Source organism: Schistocerca piceifrons, chromosome 3 (genome assembly GCF_021461385.2).
Source record: "Schistocerca piceifrons isolate TAMUIC-IGC-003096 chromosome 3, iqSchPice1.1, whole genome shotgun sequence".
In the NCBI taxonomy this organism is placed as follows: Eukaryota; Metazoa; Arthropoda; class Insecta; order Orthoptera; family Acrididae; genus Schistocerca; species Schistocerca piceifrons.
Window position 1 is genome coordinate 518,710,472 of NC_060140.1, and position 21,255 is coordinate 518,731,726.

The 21,255-nt window shown below is 37.1% G+C and overlaps 1 protein-coding gene across 1 annotated transcript in view; it reads right to left on the reverse strand.

Moving 5' to 3' along the window:
- LOC124790067 (adenylate cyclase type 9) overlaps nt 1–21,255 on the reverse strand; it is a 153,062-nt gene that overhangs the window by 72,865 nt on the left and 58,942 nt on the right. Inside the window, exons 5-6 of the mRNA XM_047257632.1 lie at nt 11,619–11,972; nt 4,439–4,539 (exon numbers count right to left, since the gene is read on the reverse strand). Coding sequence (XP_047113588.1) covers nt 4,439–4,539; nt 11,619–11,972 — 455 coding nt within the window. The remainder of the gene's footprint in view (nt 1–4,438; nt 4,540–11,618; nt 11,973–21,255) is intronic.

Consider the following 21,255-nt stretch of genomic DNA (forward strand, 5'->3'; position numbering starts at 1 on the left):
TACAGAATATGCAGTAGTAGCATGGATATTTCAAATAGTAGAGCCACAAACAGTAGTGAACAGCAGATAACAGATTTCACCAGCTGGACATTAAATAAATGCAAATGACAGCACTAAGTGATGAAAAAGGAGACTTAAGCCATTATTTAGGCTTTCGAAAAAACTGGAATTACTTAATTGGTAGAAAGAATCTAGTGTGTAAGGACCATAAGGGCTTCATTCCTACAGGATTGCCAATGGACTGATGGTAGACTAATCAGGTGGGCACTGACATTACAGGAATGTAATTTTGAAGTGTAACAACAGCCAGGAAAAGAAAATATCACAGCAGATGCACTCTCTAGATTGCCAGTAGGTATTGACACGACCGTGTTTGTGGACAACAGTGGTAAAAAGCCAAGATATTAGTTACAAAAAATGCATTGGCATTGGCATTAAAACAAGCGTTCAGTGCATAGTGCTGTGGAATGTGGAAAAAACAGCAAATTGGCACTCATAGAAAGAAGAACAACACCAAAAATGCAACAGGAGCGTAATATGTAAGAAACTGTCTACGCAACCTGCCACTGATGATGCCTTACAGAAAATAAAGGCGAAACGCGTATGGCACTAAAATTGTGTTTTATGCAGTTGCTGTCAGACGGTCCGTAAGTGAAAATTATCTATATACCGTAGTCAACCAACTCCTTTTATCATACAAAAATGTGATCCAACACGCAAGGAAACAAGCATCCTCTTCATTGTTCGAGAGTAGCACCAAACAAGTCATTAGCTTAACTTTCTGGATATAACAATCAAAAAACAAAACAATAAACGTATGTTTGAAATTTACTGTAAACCCACAGCAACGGACATTATCATTCCTCAATCCTCAAACCATCCACACTCACAAAAGAAAGCAGCACTTTGACACATGCTCCACAGACTCAGCACAGTGCCACTCCACAAAGAAAACTACCAAAAAGAACTGGACATAACAATGCAGATAGCACAAAACAATGGCTACAACAGTAACATAGTCACACAGCTAAACAAGAAAATTAAAAGTAAAATAAAAGCAGAAAGCACCGAAATACAGACAACAACACAACAGAACCAAACACAAACACAGTTCCATAACAACTACACAGAATAATCAGAAAAAAATGAAAGAAAACACAAGATGGTACACAATGGTACACATTTTCAAAAGACAGGGAATAAACACAGCACTTGCAACAGACAATTCTATACAAAAATACACCCAAAAACTGACAAAAACGGGGAAATATACCAGAAGGCAGGTATATATCAACTACAGTGTAATGCTTGTGAAGGCAGATACATAGGACAAACAGGTAAACATTTGATGTCAGATACAAAGATCACATGAAATCCTGGAAATATGGGACAAACTATTCCAGATTTGCAGAACACCTAAGAGAACATAACGACATACCAACCACGAGAGAAGACATGAAAATAATTAGAATCAACAATAAAAACCACCTCCTAACCTTGCATGAAAATTATCACATGGAGAAAACCCTGTTGAATGATCAAGTACTCATGCCAAACAATTCATTGTTTACACTAATAGATACAGCAACAGAATAACACTCCCAAAGAGGATTAATATACTAATACCACCCAATATAATAATACCACAGAACATCTTTACACTCAATTATCCGTCAACCCCTCCACAGAACACTGAAATTAAAAAAAAAAAAAAAAACACCACACACACACACACACACACACACACACACACACACACACACACACACACACACCCACACCGTAAACATCATGAATAAAAGTTGGTTTTGAACATGTGCTTTGTTAGGTTGGCCACTCATAGGTAAACAAACCAAAGTGGAGGAAACAGATAATGAAGTTACAATATTTACATTGTTTAAAGCACAGTGTCTGAAGAAAGAGCTATATTGAGTGGCAGAAGAATAATAGTACACCGCAAAAAAGAAGAAGAAACATGGTGAACAGTGTGAAAAAGTTCGGAATGTAAAATAGTGCTTATGTGTCTATAATAAAGTGGAAGAGCAACCTCCAGACCAGATGAGAGGAAACACAGATCACAGCAAACCGTACGTAATTGCTTATTTACATAAAAAATTGTTACGTGTTCTATTTGATAATCTAAAAATAACAAAACTGTATCGATATAGATCCCACTGATGATGCCTTAGAGCAAGAAAAGGCGAAACGTGTCTGGGTAAAATAAATTAAGTTGCAGTAAGAGAAGACTGTTTTATTTACAAAACAAGTATTTCTGTGCTTGCTGCAGAGGATGGCTATGCAAACAAACTTGTCATTAGATTCAATTCATCATTTTAATGTGTGGGATATTCTTCCCCTCGATTTGCAGCCTGATTGCATACAGGATACGTGGTACTCCTTGCTATATGTATAACATTAATGAGAAAATTTTTTGCTTGATACAGAGATGGGATTCATATAAGTAAAACTGAATTGTTTTGATCAGATGGCTTTTAAAAGTAATTTTTTTTATTTCTGACAAAATGCAAAACAAAAGCAAAATTAATTTCTTTGTATATAAGAAAGAATCCAACTGATTTTGTTTGCCAATCTGTTAAGGGTCTACCTTTTCACATGACAGATACAAAATAAAAAAAGACTGGGTGGCAGGCAGTGACCACACATCGTACAAACTGAAGTCATTTTCATCTGTTAGATGCTTTCTGGGACACAAAAGGAATTTTTCTTAATAGTCATTACCTGCAAAGGATAAAACAATCAAGGTCTTGATCTGCCTGCAAAACTTGTTTGCAGTGGCAAAACTGACTTTTGAGGTATAAATTGGTGAAACCTTGATTTCCTTCAGTAGAGGTGGCACCCCCTGATTTTCGCTAATTTCCCCATATATGGAAATTTATGAGTGGAAAACTTTTTGAACCCAAAAAGAGGTTATCATGGCCATTTGTGGGGATTTTGGAAACATCCAGAACAGAACTTTGAGGCTACAACACTCCCTGGGAAAACAATGAATGAAATTCACTGACCTAAAAGGGGACTTTTTTTTAGCAAAACAATTATTACTTAAAAAACAGTCTTTCATTACCAGGTAAAGAAATTCTATTCTTGTCCTCTTAAGATCACCACATTGCTTTAGAAAATGACTTTAAGAAAGTGTGCATAAAACTGTTCAGATTATATTTGATGTGTCACAATAAAATAGAGTGTGACATCTATCGATACAATCTTTTGTGTGTTTTTGAAATATACAGTTTAGGAGTTTCTTCTTAAAAATAACTTTTAAATGCAATTCAGCACGCCTACAGCACTCATTTAAATGATGAACAAGACACTGGGATGGCTGCCACTTTGCTATGGATATTTACTTTCAATTGTCCCAGTGAAGTCTGATTATAGACACACACTAAAATATCCATGGGGCTCAAATGTGGTTTGCGTGGGGATAAATTTGCCAGGGAAAATTTCACAAACTCACAGTACAGACGCATTGGACATGTGTGCTGTGGCTCTGTCTAGCTGAAACCGTGTTCTTTGGTTATAACCAGGAAAGTTTTGCACTTCAGGCACCAAGAATTCATTATTTAAAATTTCCACATAACATTTTGAATTCACTGTAATTACAAGACCAATCTTATCCTCAAAAAAGCATGCGCCAATTATTCCTTGAGCCAACATCATAGCCTTTACAGTAACCTCACGTTTATGATTCAGATTCGTTGCATTCCACTTGAGACAATTTTCCTTACTGATGTGACTGTTCAGGTGGAAATTAGCCTCATCAGAAAACAAGATGATGTCAAATGAAGAGTACTCAGTCACATCATTAATGAACTGCAGCCTATGTCTGTTATCCTGAGGCTTTAATTCTTGCACCAATTGGATTTTGTACCGGTACAGTTTATGGTCTTTTTGCACAATTTAGTGCAGTTACAATCTATGCATGTCTAATGAATTTGCATGCTTAAGCATGGAGAGGTTAGGATTGTCACGAACAGACGAATTTATTCTCTCCACAAGTTCGCCCATTCTTGATGACCTTGGTTGCCTAGATTTCGGTTTTGCCAGTGTTGACCTGCTCTCCTCACACATTTTGATCCATTTCCAGATAAGTGGAAGGCTTCAAGCGTAATCTACATTATGCAATCCACGATCACTGCAAAATTTCGTCTGTGCTACAGTCGCTGAATGACCATTTTTGTAAAATTCTCGCATACACAATGTGTGGTCCATTCCTGAGAAGCGCACCATATCGAATGAATTCCAAAAGGTCAAGCAAGCAATGAATGTAACCCCCCCCCCCCGATATCCTCCTACTTGCTGTGTATGCGCAGAAAGCTCTTCAAATATTAACTTTCTTTGAGACACCCTGTAGAAACAGAGATACAGAAATAAAACAAACATCTTAATACATTTAATTTGATAGCTCTTTAAATTTACTTACACCTTGATGAACTCCATTTTCCTTATTTTCTGCTGCAGGTGCTCTAATCATTGGTGGAGAAGAACGGCTCACTCCTTGTAAACCAAGTGGCTCTGTTTCTTCTACACAAAATATAAATAAAAATATAAGTGCCACCAACAAAATATATGAAAAATAAGCTAGTCTGAAACAAGGCAATAAATTTTTATTGCTATCCAGAAATGAAAGCAATAGTTCCTAAGTGATTTTAATTATCATAATGTCAGTTACAATAATTACGGGAAAAAAGGATTTTTCCCCAACCTACAGAAAAGAATGTGGATTATTATTATTATTGCTCACTTCTGAATTCAACAAGCTTTTCTCAAACAAGTAAACTTGCCGTATGGGTACCTCAAAGCAGAAAATTACATAAAAGTATCGAGAAAAGTCCAGGGCAAAGGGTTCAACAGAACACAGTGTGCAATGAAAAATTGAAACTGGCATAAAATGTCGGACGAAAAAAAGAAAAAGAATAGAGCCTGGGAGTATGGTCCTGATAAAAAGAATGGACAGAGACCCAAACCCAATAATGTAAAAAAGAAGATAAAAGACTGAAGCAAAGGGCACCATAAACAGCTTCAATTATTTGTTGGATATTTTCCCATAAGTTAGTGCTCCCTATTACTCCCTCTAGTACCATAGAAAATAGTCCTTTTTGTCTGGAAACATGTTCCATCATTCTGTCCCTTCTCATAATCCACATATTCTCCTCGTCACCAATTTGTGTAGAACTTAATTTAATATTCACTATGCTTCTATAAACCAATTAAGGCTAATTTTTAGACTAGTAGATTTATTTTTGTGAAAAGTGCTCTCTTTGCCTGTGCTAGTCTGCTTCTTATATCCTCTTTGCCTCCGTTTGCTGGTTCCATGAACATCAAACAAGAGTTGTTTGTGGAACACTTCAAAATATTGCTCGCTCCAGTGCACATTAAATTAGGTATTATGTCCCAGTTTGTGTGTGTACTGATAAGTATGGTAATGGATTCAGATATCTGCACAACATTTACAATGGCGAGTTAGGAAGAGCTTGCAGTTGATGTATTTACTGGATTGTAGATAAGAAAAGTTAATGTATGAGCCACAATTTGTGAATGCAATCACTCAAGATGAGAAACAAGCATGGACTTGTTTGACAAATATTACTGAAAACTTCCTGGGTAGGCACATGTGTCCCCTGTACAAAGATTGTTTCAGGAACTGCTAGAAAACTCGAAAATTCATGGATGCAACATGAATGTTAAATTGGAATTTTCACTTTCTCATACAGAATATTTCCCTCACAAGCTTGAAGTTTACAGCGAGGAACATGGTGAACATTTTCACCGAGGGTTAGAGGACAATGGAAAAAGATATTATGGAGTTTGGACCATTAATATGATGGCAGACTATTGTTGGTCTCTGAAAAGAGACAGCACATCTAGAGAAGGTTATGGTGAAATGGCTTGATGGAAAAAAAAGTTCTTCATTAAGCAACTGAATCCTGACTGTGTCAATTATCGGTTTATTTTTCCATTGTTTCTTGTAAATCATTGACAGTTCTGAACCAATTTGTAAGAAGCAATATGGCTGACAACATATGGATTAAAAATGTGTGTGAAAGCATAAATTATTGTCTTCATTTCCAAAAAAGTAATGTGATGGCAAGAAACTGACTCGCTTTCAGTGTCCACAAAGTATGACAAAATGTTATTCAAAACCAAAACATAATTCAAAAGATCTTAGAATGAAGAGCTGTTCAACTGATAAGTATGGTAATTACTTCTAAGTCACTTTTTATATTTATGTTATGAGAAAAACGTTGATAAATTGTAGAAGGAAAGGCCCCTAAAACAAACACTTTACATCTATCCATTCACCCTTTGTTTTTAATTGTTGAATTCCATTTGGATTCTTAATGTTGACTCAATTGTTTTTCATACTTACATGTGACAAAACTACAAGGCAGAAGAAAGAAGGTAAGGTCTAGGTCTTTTGATACCCCTAGCATGTTAGTCCACTAAGCGACATACTTCCCCTCACATCCCCTATGAGTTAACTCATTCAATATGGGACGCTTTTTACGGATTTTTTGCACAAATACATTGGGAATGTCAACTTGGTTTTACTATTTTCTCCCACTATTATGTAATATATTCCATACAGTCTCATGATTTTTTAGAAAACTGTCTAAACAGCATTTTAATTGAAATACTTCAATGTAATGCAGTTATACAGAGGAGAGAGAAGCAAACTTTGTGTGTTACCAGTCATTCACAATTTGATTTGTGAAGACTGTGAAATGTCAAAGGAGAAAAGTGTGTCAAAAATAATTTGCTACAGCTGAACATGTAACTGAAAGAGTGTATCCTATTTTTAGAACTACTACTCATCCTTCTGCAGCATGTTTAGAGAGTCCATCAAAACATAGGGGAGGGAGGGGGAGATATTTGGGGGGGGGTGAGGGAGGGAGGGAGGGAGGGAGGGAGGGAGGGAGGGAGGGAGGGAGGGAGGGAGAGAATAATAATGGAATGAGTAAAATTAGCCACTTGCCCAACAGCTGAGTGGTTTACAGGCACATAAACAAAATCAAAAATTGTGGCTGAAGTTCCACAGAATGTCCTCCTTCAGAGCTAACAAGGACATAAAGAAGCAAATGAGCACAACCTTGGCTATTTGAGATTCAAATTGAGACACAGTCTGTAATTGGTAGCTGAAGTCTCAACTTACTTGCAGCATGATGTACATAGTTTAAGTGTTAAAAATTCTAATTGCCCATAATATCAATGCTGCCACACACTATTCCTGTTTCATTACATACAATTTAAATGCAATAAGTATTTCATGTCAGGATGCTACAAGCCTAAAAATGCATTGGCGTTGCAACTGTCTTTCCTGGAAAATGAATATGGAAGTTTGGATGTTCAGGGAAACTGTGAACATGGATTGTGCAGTTTAGTAATAATGTAGATCTTTGGCAAGTGACTGTCAAGGTGACGCTGAGAAAAAAAATTAATAACCAATAAAAGTGTAACATTCTACAAGATGGAGCATGGGATGTCAGAGCCTGAATGTGCTAGGAAAGCTAACAAAATCTGTAATGGGTAATGTATAGGTTCAGTCTAGATGTAGTTGGCGCAGTGAAGCGAAATGCAAAGACAAGGATTTATGTTCAGATGAAAATAGGGTAATATCAACAGCAGCAGGCACTGGTGTAATGGGTATAGGATTTGTCATGAATCTGAAGGTAATGCAGAGAGTATGTTACTGTGATTAGTTCAGCAATAGGTACTTTCTCATCAGAATCAACAGCAAGCCACCACTGCCAACAATAGTTTAGGTACACGTGCTGGCATCACAAGCAGCAGACGAAGAGAGAGAGAAAGTATACGAAGATATTGAACAGGTAATTCAGTGTGTAAAAGTAGATGGTAATTAAATAATCATGGGGGATTGTAATGTGGTAGTAGGAGAAATAACAGAAGACAGAGTTATGAGAGGATAAGGGTCTGGTAGTAAGAATGATAGAGAAGAAAGACTGATTGAGTTCTGTAATACAGTGAAACCCCACTTTTTCACTTTTCAAGGACTTCCAAAAAATGGTGTAAAATGAGGGAAAATGTAAAATGTGGGAAATAATGTTTTAAGCTGTAAAAGTTGTGTATAGGAGACCCCATTGCATTTTCGACCTTTTGTATGATATATGTAAATAACAGGCACAAAAGACTTCTCAGGGACTTGTTTATTATCTAATAAAGGTTTATATTCTAATAAAACCAACTCGTTTTGAAAAAAAAAAAAAAAATATATATGTAACCGGTGCTGTGTTTAAACTAAAAACATTTCAGCTACACAAAGTAAATGGCTGTTTCAACTAGAGCTACATGTAGCCAAATGCCAAAACACGCTAAATATCATTCAGTAAAGGTGTCACGATGATCACAACAATCATGAAACTGTGTTTGTGCAGTAGAGGCAGTTTGGAAATGGTCGTGATTGGTCATGATATTTTTATTTGTACGAACCTAGTCACTCCCATCAACCACCATGACCCATGCCACGTAGAGCTTGGCAGTGGCGGGAGATACGGCACGAATTGTTCCAATTCTTACATGTTTACCAGTTCAAATCCGCTAAGTAGAGTGCCCTGGTGTCAAGAAACTTAACCACGTTTTTTGTAAACACTACTGGACAGCCAGCGTCAATTTCTCTCCACAAAATTTTTTGCATAATGTGTAAATTGCAGGAAAAATAAAGATATGTTGACACAAAATCAGCTGCAAATTAACATTGTGGACATAGGAAATTTGATAGGAATGATAAAAAATGTTGTAAATGGCTGGAAAATGTTAATAACGGGAATGTAAAAGTGGGGTTATACTGTAAATAGCAGCTGGTTTTAATGAATACACTGTATAAAAATCACAAGAGGAGGGGATAAATTGGAAAACGCATGGAGATACAGGAAGATTCCAGCTGTATTACATCACGGTCAGACAGAGACTCCAAAAACATACAGTGGATTTTAAGATGTAAACAGTAGCAGATGTTGACTCAGATCACAATTTAGATATGATGAAGGGTAGGCTGAAGTTCAAAGAGAGTCATAAGGAAGAATGAATGTGGAAAGAAGTGGGATACCGAAGTCCTGAGGAATGATGATGTACATTTGAAGTTCTCTACGGCTCTAGTACTGGAATAATGAATAACCCACACTAGGCAGTTCAGCTGAAGAGGAATTGACATGCCTGAAGAAGGCAATGACAGAAATAGAAGCTGAGCAGACAAATACTGATAGAAGATAGGTAGCAGTGAAGAAAACTTGGGTAACAGAAGAAATACTTCAACTGATCAATGAGAGAAAGTAGTTCAAAAATGTTCCGAAATAGATAGTAACACAGCAATATAAATCACTTAGAAATAAAATCAATAGTAAGTGCAGGGAAACTGAAGCAAAATCACTGCAGAGAAAACCTGAAGAAATCTAAAAGTAAATGGTCATCAGAAGAAGTGATCAGCATATATAGAGTCAAAACGGTCTTCAGTAACATTACAAGTAAAGGCATCACAATAAATGGTGCAAGAGAAGCCCATCATTAAGTGCACAGGAGAAAGCACATAGGAAGAAAGAGTACATCGAGGGCCCCTAAAAAGCAGAGGAACTGATTGACAATGGGATACAAGAAGAAACTGCTATTAATATGTAAGCTATAGGAAATCCAGTATTAGCATTGGAGTCAAACAGAGCTTTGGAATACTTGCAGTCAAATAACATAGTGGCACAGATAACATATCTTCTTAATTTCTACAATCATTGGGGGCAAGTGGTAACCAAATGTCTTTTGAAATCGGTTTGTAGAACCTACAAATCTGGAGACGTATCATCAAACTTTCTGAAAAATATCAGCCATACATTCCCAAAGATAGCAAGGGCAGGTAAGTGCGAGAACTATCGCACAATCAGATTAATGGCTCCTACATCCAAGTTGCTGACAATGAATGGAAAAGAAAATTCGTAATCTGTTAGATAATGATCAATTTGGTTTTACAAAAGGTAAAAGCACCAGAGAGGCAGTTCTGATGTGCCATATTGTAGAAGCAAGAATTAAGAAAAATCAAGACACGTTCATAGGATCCGTCGATCTAGAAAAATTATTTGCCTTGGTAAAATGGTGGAAGATGTCCAAAATTCTTAGAAAAATAGGAGTAGACTGAAGGAAAAGATGGATAATACACAATATGTACAAGAAACAAGAATAAAAAATAAGAATGGAAGAGCAAGAACAAAGAGCTCAAACTAGAAAAGATGTAAGATGGGAATGTAGCCTTTTGCCCTTACTGTTCAATCAATACACTAAGGATGCAATGACAGAAATAAATGGAATGGAATTAAAATGCAGGGTGAAAGCAAGGAATGGCAAGAGCTGTTGAAGAGAATGAGAACACAGTATGGACATGAGCAAATCAAGGACAGACAAATGTAATGAGGAGTAGCAGAAATGAGACTAGGAATAAACTTAATATCAAAATTGGGGACTGTAGTAATCTGTTGGCTACTACAGCTACTGCCCACAGAAAACATAAATAGAGCCAATAAGGCATGCATAGTGCAAACCAACATTCAAACGGTGAGCCTACAACGAGTCCAAAGCATCCACCATGGACACCCCACTGACTGACCACTAAGCAGTACTACATGAGGCATGCATAGGCCTCCAGGCACTCAAGTCAGCAAACCTGTTTGAGACATGTAAACCATTGATTGGCGACTCCATAGAGTTATTGTGATCATTTCATAAGCTTTGGTTACTGATAATAACTTGACACCAGTGCCTATGAGTTTAATTTGTACACCACAGCACTGAAGATGATCACAGTGTGATTGAAAATCGATTTTGCTGTCAATAAACCATCAATATTATGACCAACGCTGACCTTCCCTCTAATTACATGTAAACCAGTTTCATTGTGTTCTTGTTGATGTCATTCCGTGACTCAATAAATTGTATCTCTTTAACAACTGTGCACTTCCCTATGTTCCTAGTTACACCAGAAATCCACTGGGGGGGGGGGGCAAATTTTCATTTGTTTTGTATTCTGTGGTCTTTTTGCTATTTGGTCTTCCATGGAGGCTTTACTCCCATCACTTCTATAACAGCAGGCACATACAGCTATATTGGAATGGTTGTTGGCTACACTGACACAGGCTCAGTCACAGGTGGTGGTGGTGGTGGTGGTGGTGGTGGGGGGGGGGGGGGGGAGGAGGGGAGATTACAGCACAAGTGTCCATGAAGTGCTTGGAAGGCCTGGTTTCATGCATGCCACACATTGCTTGCAAAAGAGGGGAGACTTAAGTCTGGACTGTTTACCATTAAGTATGTGAAAGTTAGAGGAAATTTATCTCAGCAATACAATTTTTTAGCTACTGTGACAAAAAAGATAGTAATTCCCAATTAATTAAGTACAAATTTATTCTTCTAGTGAAAATAAACTGTGGTTGTAAGTTTCTGGAAAAGGAGCAGAAAATTCTAGGATATTTAGTGAAAAAGCACATATCGTTTTTGAGATCTCTTAAGTTTGTGTTCAGACAAAAATACAAACTATAGATAACTATTTCAACAGTTTACCATTGCTGTCAAACAAATTTATGTTGTTCAATGTTAACAATGTATGTTATTACCTGAATTCACAACAAGTTTTCTGTGATAACGCCATGGTTTGTATTTTGGAGAGAAGCTGGTACCAGCCAAGGATACTGGACTTTTAGTGAGTTGTCGCACATCACAGCCTTCATCTTCATTGTCAGAATCTAGTATACTGGGAAGTGAACATGCTTTGGCTTGCCGCACACCAACATCTGTCATCAAATGCAAGTAGTGTGGACGTATGGCACTACTCTGCACACAAGACTGGACACGGATGCGTGGCTGTAAACTTGGGGATATCTCCAAATGTGTTCCTCCAGTGACTGCTGTTGGTGAATGGGGTTTCCGGAACTCACATTTTCTACCAACAACAAAATATGTCTTTGTACCTGTAGAAAAAATTCCGAATTCTTTATTTCTCAAATGGACAAGCTAAATGAAAATTAACATTCGTATGATATCAAATATATTTATGATATTTAAACTCATAAATAAAAATTAAGTAATTGAGCATGAGATGATATTAACAGTAAGTTTATTACAATTACTGAATTTTAACCAAATGAGAAAGACAATAGTAAGCCTACTTATCGCTTATGTTGAGTAATGCGGTCACTTGAAAAGAGAAGTGGAGTTTTAAAACTTGAAATCTAAAAATGGAAGGCGCATGAGAGATAAAGCAGACTCTTTAGGGCTCAAAATTATTTAACCGCACAACTCTCTCTCCCTCCCAGAAAGGTGTACACATTTCCCTATTCTTATTCAGATCAATCATCATACTGATGATATTTATAGCATTATATTGTAGCCTGCTGTATTATAACCACCTCTAATTGAAATCTGTATGTTTTACTGTTTATGCAGGAGCTTGTTAATAAAAGTATTTCCACCATTTAGTTACTGCTTGGGTCCTACGTAAAAAGTTTGTTGATTATACAACTAGCTGCTTCATTTACGTATTCCGTTCTGAACTGCATAATATGAAATAATACAAATCATAGGTGAATAGAAATCCTGCGAACAGATGCACTTCACTAACAGAGACAAGATGTTAGGAAAGTGTGTGTGTGTGTGTGTGTGTGTGTGTGTGTGTGTGTGTGTGTGTGTGTGTGTGTGTGTGTGTGTGTGTGCGCGCGCGCGCGCAGTTCTATGTAATGTACAATATCCTTCTTGTATCATCTCAGAATGCAGTTTGTTGACCATCTCTGTGACACCCTTGCCCTGAATAATAAAATCTGTGTTAAATTGTGTATCTCTTCTTAGAAACTTTTCTCCTTCTTCTGTTTATCAAACTTCATCAGAGTCCCAGAAAAACAAACAATATTCAATAATTAGTCGAATGAAGATTTTGTACCCAAACTTTTTTGTATGTGAATTAAACCACCATGGATTCTTCCAATAAATTTGAATCTGGCTCTATGTTTCCCATGGCTAAATTTGTATGACAACTCCATCTTACACAATTCCAGATACATATCCCTTGATATTTGATGGTTGTTGCTGATCCAAGATGGTGGCTTGTATACAGACATCTCGGATTAATGCAAAAAAAGTGAAACTTATACAAATAAAAGCAGTGTGTGTGCACATTGTAGAAATGAAATCAGAAAGTTAAGTGGTTATTAAGTTGTCTTTAACTAACCATTAATGTCCCAATGTGCAATATGAAAAAACTTGCAGCTGAAAAGTGTGAAGTGCCATTATCACAAAAATCGCATACAGTTTCACGTGATAACCAAACTTTTCCAAATATGAATATTAACATGAAAACACTATTGTCTGAAAAGTGTGAATGATTATCACTGTAAAAATTGCATATATTTCCATGTGATGGTCAAATTATTTCAAATAAGTGGATTGCAATTACTACTGAACTAAGTGATAGTGATAAACATGGAAGTGTGAAGTGCTATGGCGATGAAGCTCGCGAACGACGCAGTGGCTGCATAAACAAAAACAACAATGAAAATAAGTGACAACAGAATCAAGAATCCTTCGCTTAAAGATACAGTGTTCTTTTCTTAAGAGAGAGGCACAGCAGAAACTTGACGAGTAATTTGCAAGACAGTAACAAAGATTCCCAAAAGCAATGGGAATGCTAAATCCAGGGGCAAATATGAAAAATGTTACCGATCTCGAACCACAGGAAAAAATGACAGATGAAAATGAATGTCGAGTGCGTAGCTGGTGCTAACAATATCGCGAGAAAAGAGGCACAACATAGAGCAAAATTATTGCAGAAAAATATGACTTAAACAACATTCATAATCATAAAGGTAATAAGCACGTTTTTCCTTCTTTCTTTCTTTGAGAAAATATAGCAAATTAGCCCTCAAATACCAGAATCTTCAATGTACAATGAATAAATCAGAGCACTTGGATGAACACTTGAATGAAACTAAAACACATTTCTTCATAGCGAGTGAATTGGGTTGCAAAGAAGATGAAGCATATGGGCAGGCTAAACAGTTATAAACTCATAAACTTGTTCTATAGAATGACGTATAAAAGTGGTGGGGTAAGGTGCAGCTTTGAAGAATTTTTTAGTTGTCTGCACGATTTGCTGGAGAAGACATCAGTGAAAAAAAACCTGCTGATTGCTGGAGATGTCAACATTGACTCATTAAATAATAGTGTTAATTATTTGTGTTATGTAGACATACTACAGTGTTGTAACTATAACCGCATGAACTGAGAACTTACAAGAATTACTATAGATACACAAACACCAGCTGAACACATTTAAATGAATTTAAGAGGACATGAGGTAATGAAAAATGGGAACCAGTATATAATGCAACTGATCTGAATGATAAATGGGAAAATATCTAAAGACTATCCACTCAAACTTTAAATAAACATGTCCTTTAGTAAAAGAAGTAAACAAATCTATAAAACATAAAGCTGAGAATTTCCCTCCTGAAATCACTGAACAGAGAGAACCAGAAAGACTGCTATATATTCTTTAGAGGTAGTAAACTACAAAACACAAACTGCTCAGAAAAAACACACAGATTCCTTCCCTACCCTTCTAACGGTTTCAGTGACAAGAGAAGCAGTGCCAAATTGGATTGCGAACTTCACACTTCTCTTACTACAGTTGACTTACTTGAAATGTTTAGCCAATATTCTTCTCTGAATATGAGGTTGTGTCAATCTCCACAACTTCTTCTCCGAAGAAATAATGCTGGTTAGAGGAACTAACACATACTCTCTCTCTCACTAGAAATAACTCGGTACCCTCATACTTTCAGGTAAGTTCAGGTGTATTTTCATCTCCACAAGTTTCACATAAACATACAAATTCTTGCAAGTCAACTACGATGATGCCTGTTAGATACTATTAAATATAATAACATTGTGGTGCGTTGCATAACCACCAGAAATTCAAAAACAGGTCTTGCTTCTTGCAAGTCTAACACCAAGATTAAGAAAGCGTCTCTACACAAAACATGTTTCAATTGTTCGTAACAATTACAATCATTACACCGTCAAAGAATAACGCATGCTTGCTCCTTGTGCGTCACGTACAGCTTCTATGGAGCGAGCAGCAAACACTTGTCGGCGTCACTTGTCTGACGCAGCTCCTGTCTTCCCAGGACCAATGTCCATCCTGCACACGCAGACATGTGTTGCACAGTAAATAGGCTCTCTCTCACACTTATCTTTAAAATATCATGTGTTAGAGGCGGCAGAAGGTCGAGTGGTTCCAGAATTTACGTGTAAATTCTCGAAGCACTACATATCCACCTCCTCAGATCGAACGCGTGGTATTTTATACCTAACCATTATCTACATTAATATCGTACCTAATAACTATCCACATTTCAAAAGTAATCATTTACTGCATAAATTTATATACACAATTTCTTTCTTTCTTTTTTGCTTTCTTCCCCATAAATTCTCGTACTCTATAGAGCAGGCTTCCGATTGTTGTCTTTCTACTAATTCTTTACTCTACTTTGTTTTTAGAACATTAGCCTCTATCTATGATTTCATTCCGCATTGCTCTTACTTATAAATGGTGAGGACTTTCTCTTCAGTTCCAATCATAAATTCCAGCTGTCATAGACACTTAAATATTTCATCCTGGTTTTCTTTTCTTTTTTATTTTTTTTACTCAGTTCTGACATTAGTTTGTATTTTGGAGGAACTCTGGGCAAATGAAAGTGTTCTTTCTGACACTCATAAAACATAATAATGCTAGTAGTATGCAGAATTCAAACTTAACAGAATAATCTCTATAAAATGTGTGACTCCTGTCATGATACTGTCCATTTCCCCTTTAGGAACAGAACCTATACCTTACATATGGATTGACCCTATGAATGCACTACCTCTTTCTGTTTTGGTGGGTACGCCCCTCTTGATTCCTATTTACCTATGGTACAGGTCAATCCCCTTCTTGGTGCCCCTGTCCGCACAGTATAGGTCAGCCTTTCTTAGGTCTGCCTATCTGTCTTTTATATTAAATAAATGCTGGGTGCACCCCCTTTATCCTTTGTGAAGAGGCCTCATGGTTCATTTCCCTAGTATACATCTTTATGTACACTATAATTAAATGTTTTCTGCTAAAGTTACGATTCTAGTTTACACCTCAACTCCACTTCTTGATACTTCATTTAGTCTCCAGAGTCCTCCCAAACTTTGCAACATATACATTCTTGGTATATACTGTGCCTCTATACCTCATTCAATGTATAATATGTTTACTTAGGTTATAAGAGTCCCACTATCCTACAAATCGTCAGAATATTTGTTAAATTGACATTCCTTAATGATTACCCCAATTGATTTCTCTCTGGCTTTTGTTCTTTTTTCTTACTCATGCCTCCTTCTTACGTATACTCGGAAATCGTCACAGTTCTTATATATATGTATATGGAAGGCATCCTGAAAGAGGAACGCAAAATTATCAGAAAGATTCTTGGCCCAAAAAGAACGGAAGATGGATACAGGTTACAGTCTCGGAAAACTACAGAAAAATTATCTAACCTCGCCGCAGACATCCGGAAAAGAAGACTAAAATTTTACGGTCATATCCACAGACTCCCAACACCCAGACTCTCCCACAAAATTTTAATTTACATTGAAAAATTGAAAACCATACCCTGGATACAAGAAACCAAAACAGATCTAGCAAATGCACAAATAAATTCTTCAGAAGTTATAAACAGAAATGTATACACGCAAAAAATCAATAGTTGGAAAGTACAACCCGAGAATGAAGTTTGCAAGAGACAGGGGACAAAATGGACAGAGGAAAGAAGAGAATTCATGGGGAAAGAATGAGAGAAGTTTGGAGAATTAAAAAATTGAATCGGAAAAGCTTTGCGTGATCCGTATGGGTCCAATCGCACATAATAATAATAATAATAATAATATGTATATGATATTGAATAGTCATAGTTCTTAATGTATATATATTTTCCCCTATATATGTGCAATGCAGGACCTTCACAATAAACAACAATGTGCGTACGTGCAATGCAAAACCTTCACAATAAACAACAATGTGCGTACGTGCAATGCAAAACCTTCACAATAAACAACAATGTGTGTACGTACAATGCAGAACCTTCACAATTAAAAACAATGTGTGTATGTGAAATGCAGAACTGTCACAATAAACGACAATGTGTGCTTCCTTCCCCAGGGTACACATTCCTTTCCCCCTACAACACTTGACAGTTCTCCCCTTTTGATGTGTAAGATCATTGTTTGTGTAACTGTATTTTTTGTGTGTATGCATGTGTTTGTGGGGCCTGATTCTTCAGCCTACTTATATAAAATAAGTTGTAGGTTATTGGAACCCACGGAAAATCAGAAGGACTTCTGCGAAAGAGGTAGCTGAATATGGAAAGAGGGAAAGATAGATAGGTACTCAAATGAGAAGTAAGAAAGGAAAAAGTAGAAATGGTTGCAAAGATTGAAGAAGAGAAAGAAGATAGCCCCAAAGACGGAAAACCCTTCCCACCCCCCCTTCCTGGGGTCCCTACTGCACCAGTACTTGGGTGAGAAGCCGGAAGAGGTATGGTGTTAAATGTCTCCTACAGAACGGACATTCTCATCTTCACCTCTGAAGTCCCCGGGGATGGCAAATGGTGAAGAATCAGTCACACTTGCTTGCGAGGGTCGTTTGGAAGGTGTGGTGTGGTGTTGCTGTGTATTCTGTGTTAGCCATGTTTGTACTTACACTACTCACCTCTCCAAAAACTAATACAAACCCTCCCATCTACATCAAATTTCATAAAGGGTACAAAATATTCTATACTAAATAGAAAATTATACACTACTATACAATAGTTGTTTAGTCATTAAGCTTATACTATATTTTATATATCTAAAAACAAAGATGATGTGACTTACCAAACGAAAGCACTGGCAGGTCGATAGACACACAAACAAACACAAACATACACACAAAATTCAAGCTTTCGCAACAAACTGTTGCCTCATCAGGAAAGAAGAGGGAAGGAGAGGGAAGACGAAAGGATGTGGGTTTTAAGGGAGAGGGTAAGGAGTCATTCCTATCCCGGGAGCGGAAAGACTTACCTTAGGGGGAAAAAAGGGACAGGTATACACTCGCGCGCACACACACACACACACACACACACACACACACACACACACATATCCATCCGCACATACACATCCTTTCGTCTTTCCCTCTCCTTCCCTCTTCTTTCCTGATGAGGCAACAGTTTGTTGCGAAAGCTTGAGTTTTGTGTGTATGTTTGTGTTTGCTTGTGTGTCTATCGACCTGCCAGCGCTTTCGTTTGGTAAGTCACATCATCTTTGTTTTTAGATATATTTTTCCCCACGTGGAATGTTTCCCTCTATTATATTATACTATATTTTTATACACACATAAAAGATTGTGTTCAGTTCATGTTGTCTAGATATCATTCTGTTTGAATAGTACCATCATATTACGTTTTCCACTAATATTATATACTATTCACTGCATTTCATGTTTAGAAATCAGTTTATCTGTGATTCTCTTAAGTCTATTATCTTTTAGTCATTGTTAGTTTCCTAGGAACTAACATTATAGGATAGTTTAAGAATTCAAGAATAGATTACAGAACAGTTTAAGATTTGAAGGGAATTTGGTGCAGGAAAAATAGTACAGAAGAAACATCGAAAACAACTAGAGACTATTTCCTGTTTAAGTTGGTAATCGTCAGTAGGTTGTTCAGGCCAAATGAAACATTTAATAAGAGGTTCTCCTACAAAGGGTTTGCCTATCACTTTTAAAGGTGTCAATCCTGTTGATAAATGTGGTAGTTCATTTAAAATAAGTTCAAAGTCTTTGATCTTTGTTGCCCGTAATGTATGTTTTTCGTGGCAGAAGGTGCGGCACAATTTCCCGATCTCTTTCATTACCCGTTCACATGGATTTGACGATGGGTTATAGTTGGATATTAATACCTGATGAATATCCTCCCACGCTAGAAATTCTTTAAATTCGTTAATGACAAATTGTCGCCCATTATCAAAGAGAAATCTTTTTGGTTTGCCTACCTCAAGAAAGTATTTTTGCAGACAGTGTATCACGGTTGGTGTAATTGGTTTCTTAATACGATACAACTTAACGTACTTTGACCAACACTCTATGAAGACAAAAATATACTACACTCCTCCCTTTCCTTTTGGAAGTGGTCCAAAGAAATCCACTGCTGTAAGATCATGTAATGTCTTAGCAATGATTGGATACATTTTGTATTTAACGTGAGTGTTACTTTCTTTTATCTTCCAACAGATTTCACAAGTCCTAATTACAGATGCTACCTTCTGTCCTAGCTTCTTAAAATAATAAAACTTATTCATATGAGCCATACATTTCTTTATCCCAAAGTGTCCATATCCAGTATGAACATACCCCGCAAACTCATCCACCACCAACTTTGGGATGCATATACGCCACTGTCGAGATGTTATGCTGTCTCTCCAAAATAAATTATGCCCTATAATCTTCCACCCCCCTACTTGCTTAAGAGGTAAGGAATTCTTTTTACACATAGTATATATTTCTGTAAAGTAGGTAGCATGATGGATGTTTTCGGTTATTCTTTGAGCCATTTCTTGTACCCTGGTGTGCGGACTAGAATGTGTGTGTGTGTGTGTGTGTGTGTGTGTGTGTGTGTGTCTATATACACACACACACACAATCTAGTGTTAGGAATTTTTGGATACCCCATACTATTGCTAATGTGAAGATAGTAACTGTTCTCAAAAGAACAGATACCATTGATAACCGTGCAGCTTCTCTAGAATAAATGATAATTGATTAAAACCGTCAGCCGCCGACAGGTGTTGTTGATAAACCTTGATGGGGACAGCTGAAAATGTGTGCCCCGACAGGGACTCGAACCCAGGATCTCCTGCTTACATGGCAGACCCTCTATCCATCTGAGCCGCCGAGGACACAGATGAATAGCACGACTGCAGGGATTTATCCCTTGCACGTTTCCGTGAAACCCACATTCCCAACTGTCCACAATCTACATATGTAATTCCCTCTTACGGTAATTGTCACCTTAGTGTGCATGAGTAATGAGTGGATGAGCAAATATCTATTAGGAACATTATATATGTAGATTGTGGACAGTTGGGAATGTAGGTCTCATGGGAAGCATGCAAGGAATAAATCCCTGCAGTCACACTATTCATCTGTGTCCTCGGTGGCTCAGATGAATAGAGCATCTGTCATGTAAGCAGGAGATCTTGGGTTCGAGTCCCAGTCGGGGCACACATTTTCAGCTGTCCTCATTAAGGTATATCAAAAACACCTGTCGGCAGCTGAGGGTTTCAATTAATTATCATCTATTGCTAACAGTTCTTTTTCTGTGACTGTATAGATTAATTCATGTTTGTCAAGACTCCGGCTAGCAAAAGCTATAGATATGTGATTTGTACTTTCCAGACCCCACTCTCCTTGAAAAGTTCTGCTGCTATACCATAGTCAGATGCATCTGTTGAAATTTTAAATGGCTCACCCATAACCAGATGCTGTAATATGGGTGATTTGACCAGTGCTCTTTTTACATTTTCAAACGCATCATTGGCATCTTGGTTCCAAACCCACAGTATTCCCTTCCTTAATAAACGTAAAAGTCTTGGGTCGTTCAGCTCTTGACTTCGTATATATCATTTATAGTACCCGGCCATTCCGATAAATCCCTTCAATTGTCTTATGCTTCTAGGGTGTGGACACTCCTTAATGGCCTTTATACGATCTGGATCTGGTCTAATTCCTTGCACTCCTATGATATGCCCTAAAAACTTAAGTTCTTGCCTCACAAAGTGCGATTTAGACTATTTTACTGTAATACCTTTTGCTTTAAACCTGTTCAGAGTTTTACTCAAGGTCAGGCAATGCTCTACCCAGGTAGATGAGATTTCTAGTACGTCACCTATGTATATTATTAAATCTTTTAACAATTCCTTTCCTAACACTTTGTCCAGTGCACGTATAAACACGCATACTGAGATATTTAGCCCGAATGGTAACACGTTAAAATAATACGATTTCCCATCAAACAGAAATGCTGTATATTTCTTTGATTCAGGATGTAACCAAATTTGCCAATATCCGGCAGTCAGGTCCACCGTGCTAAAATACTTTTCTTTATCAAATTTGGACAATAATTCATCAATGTTAATGAG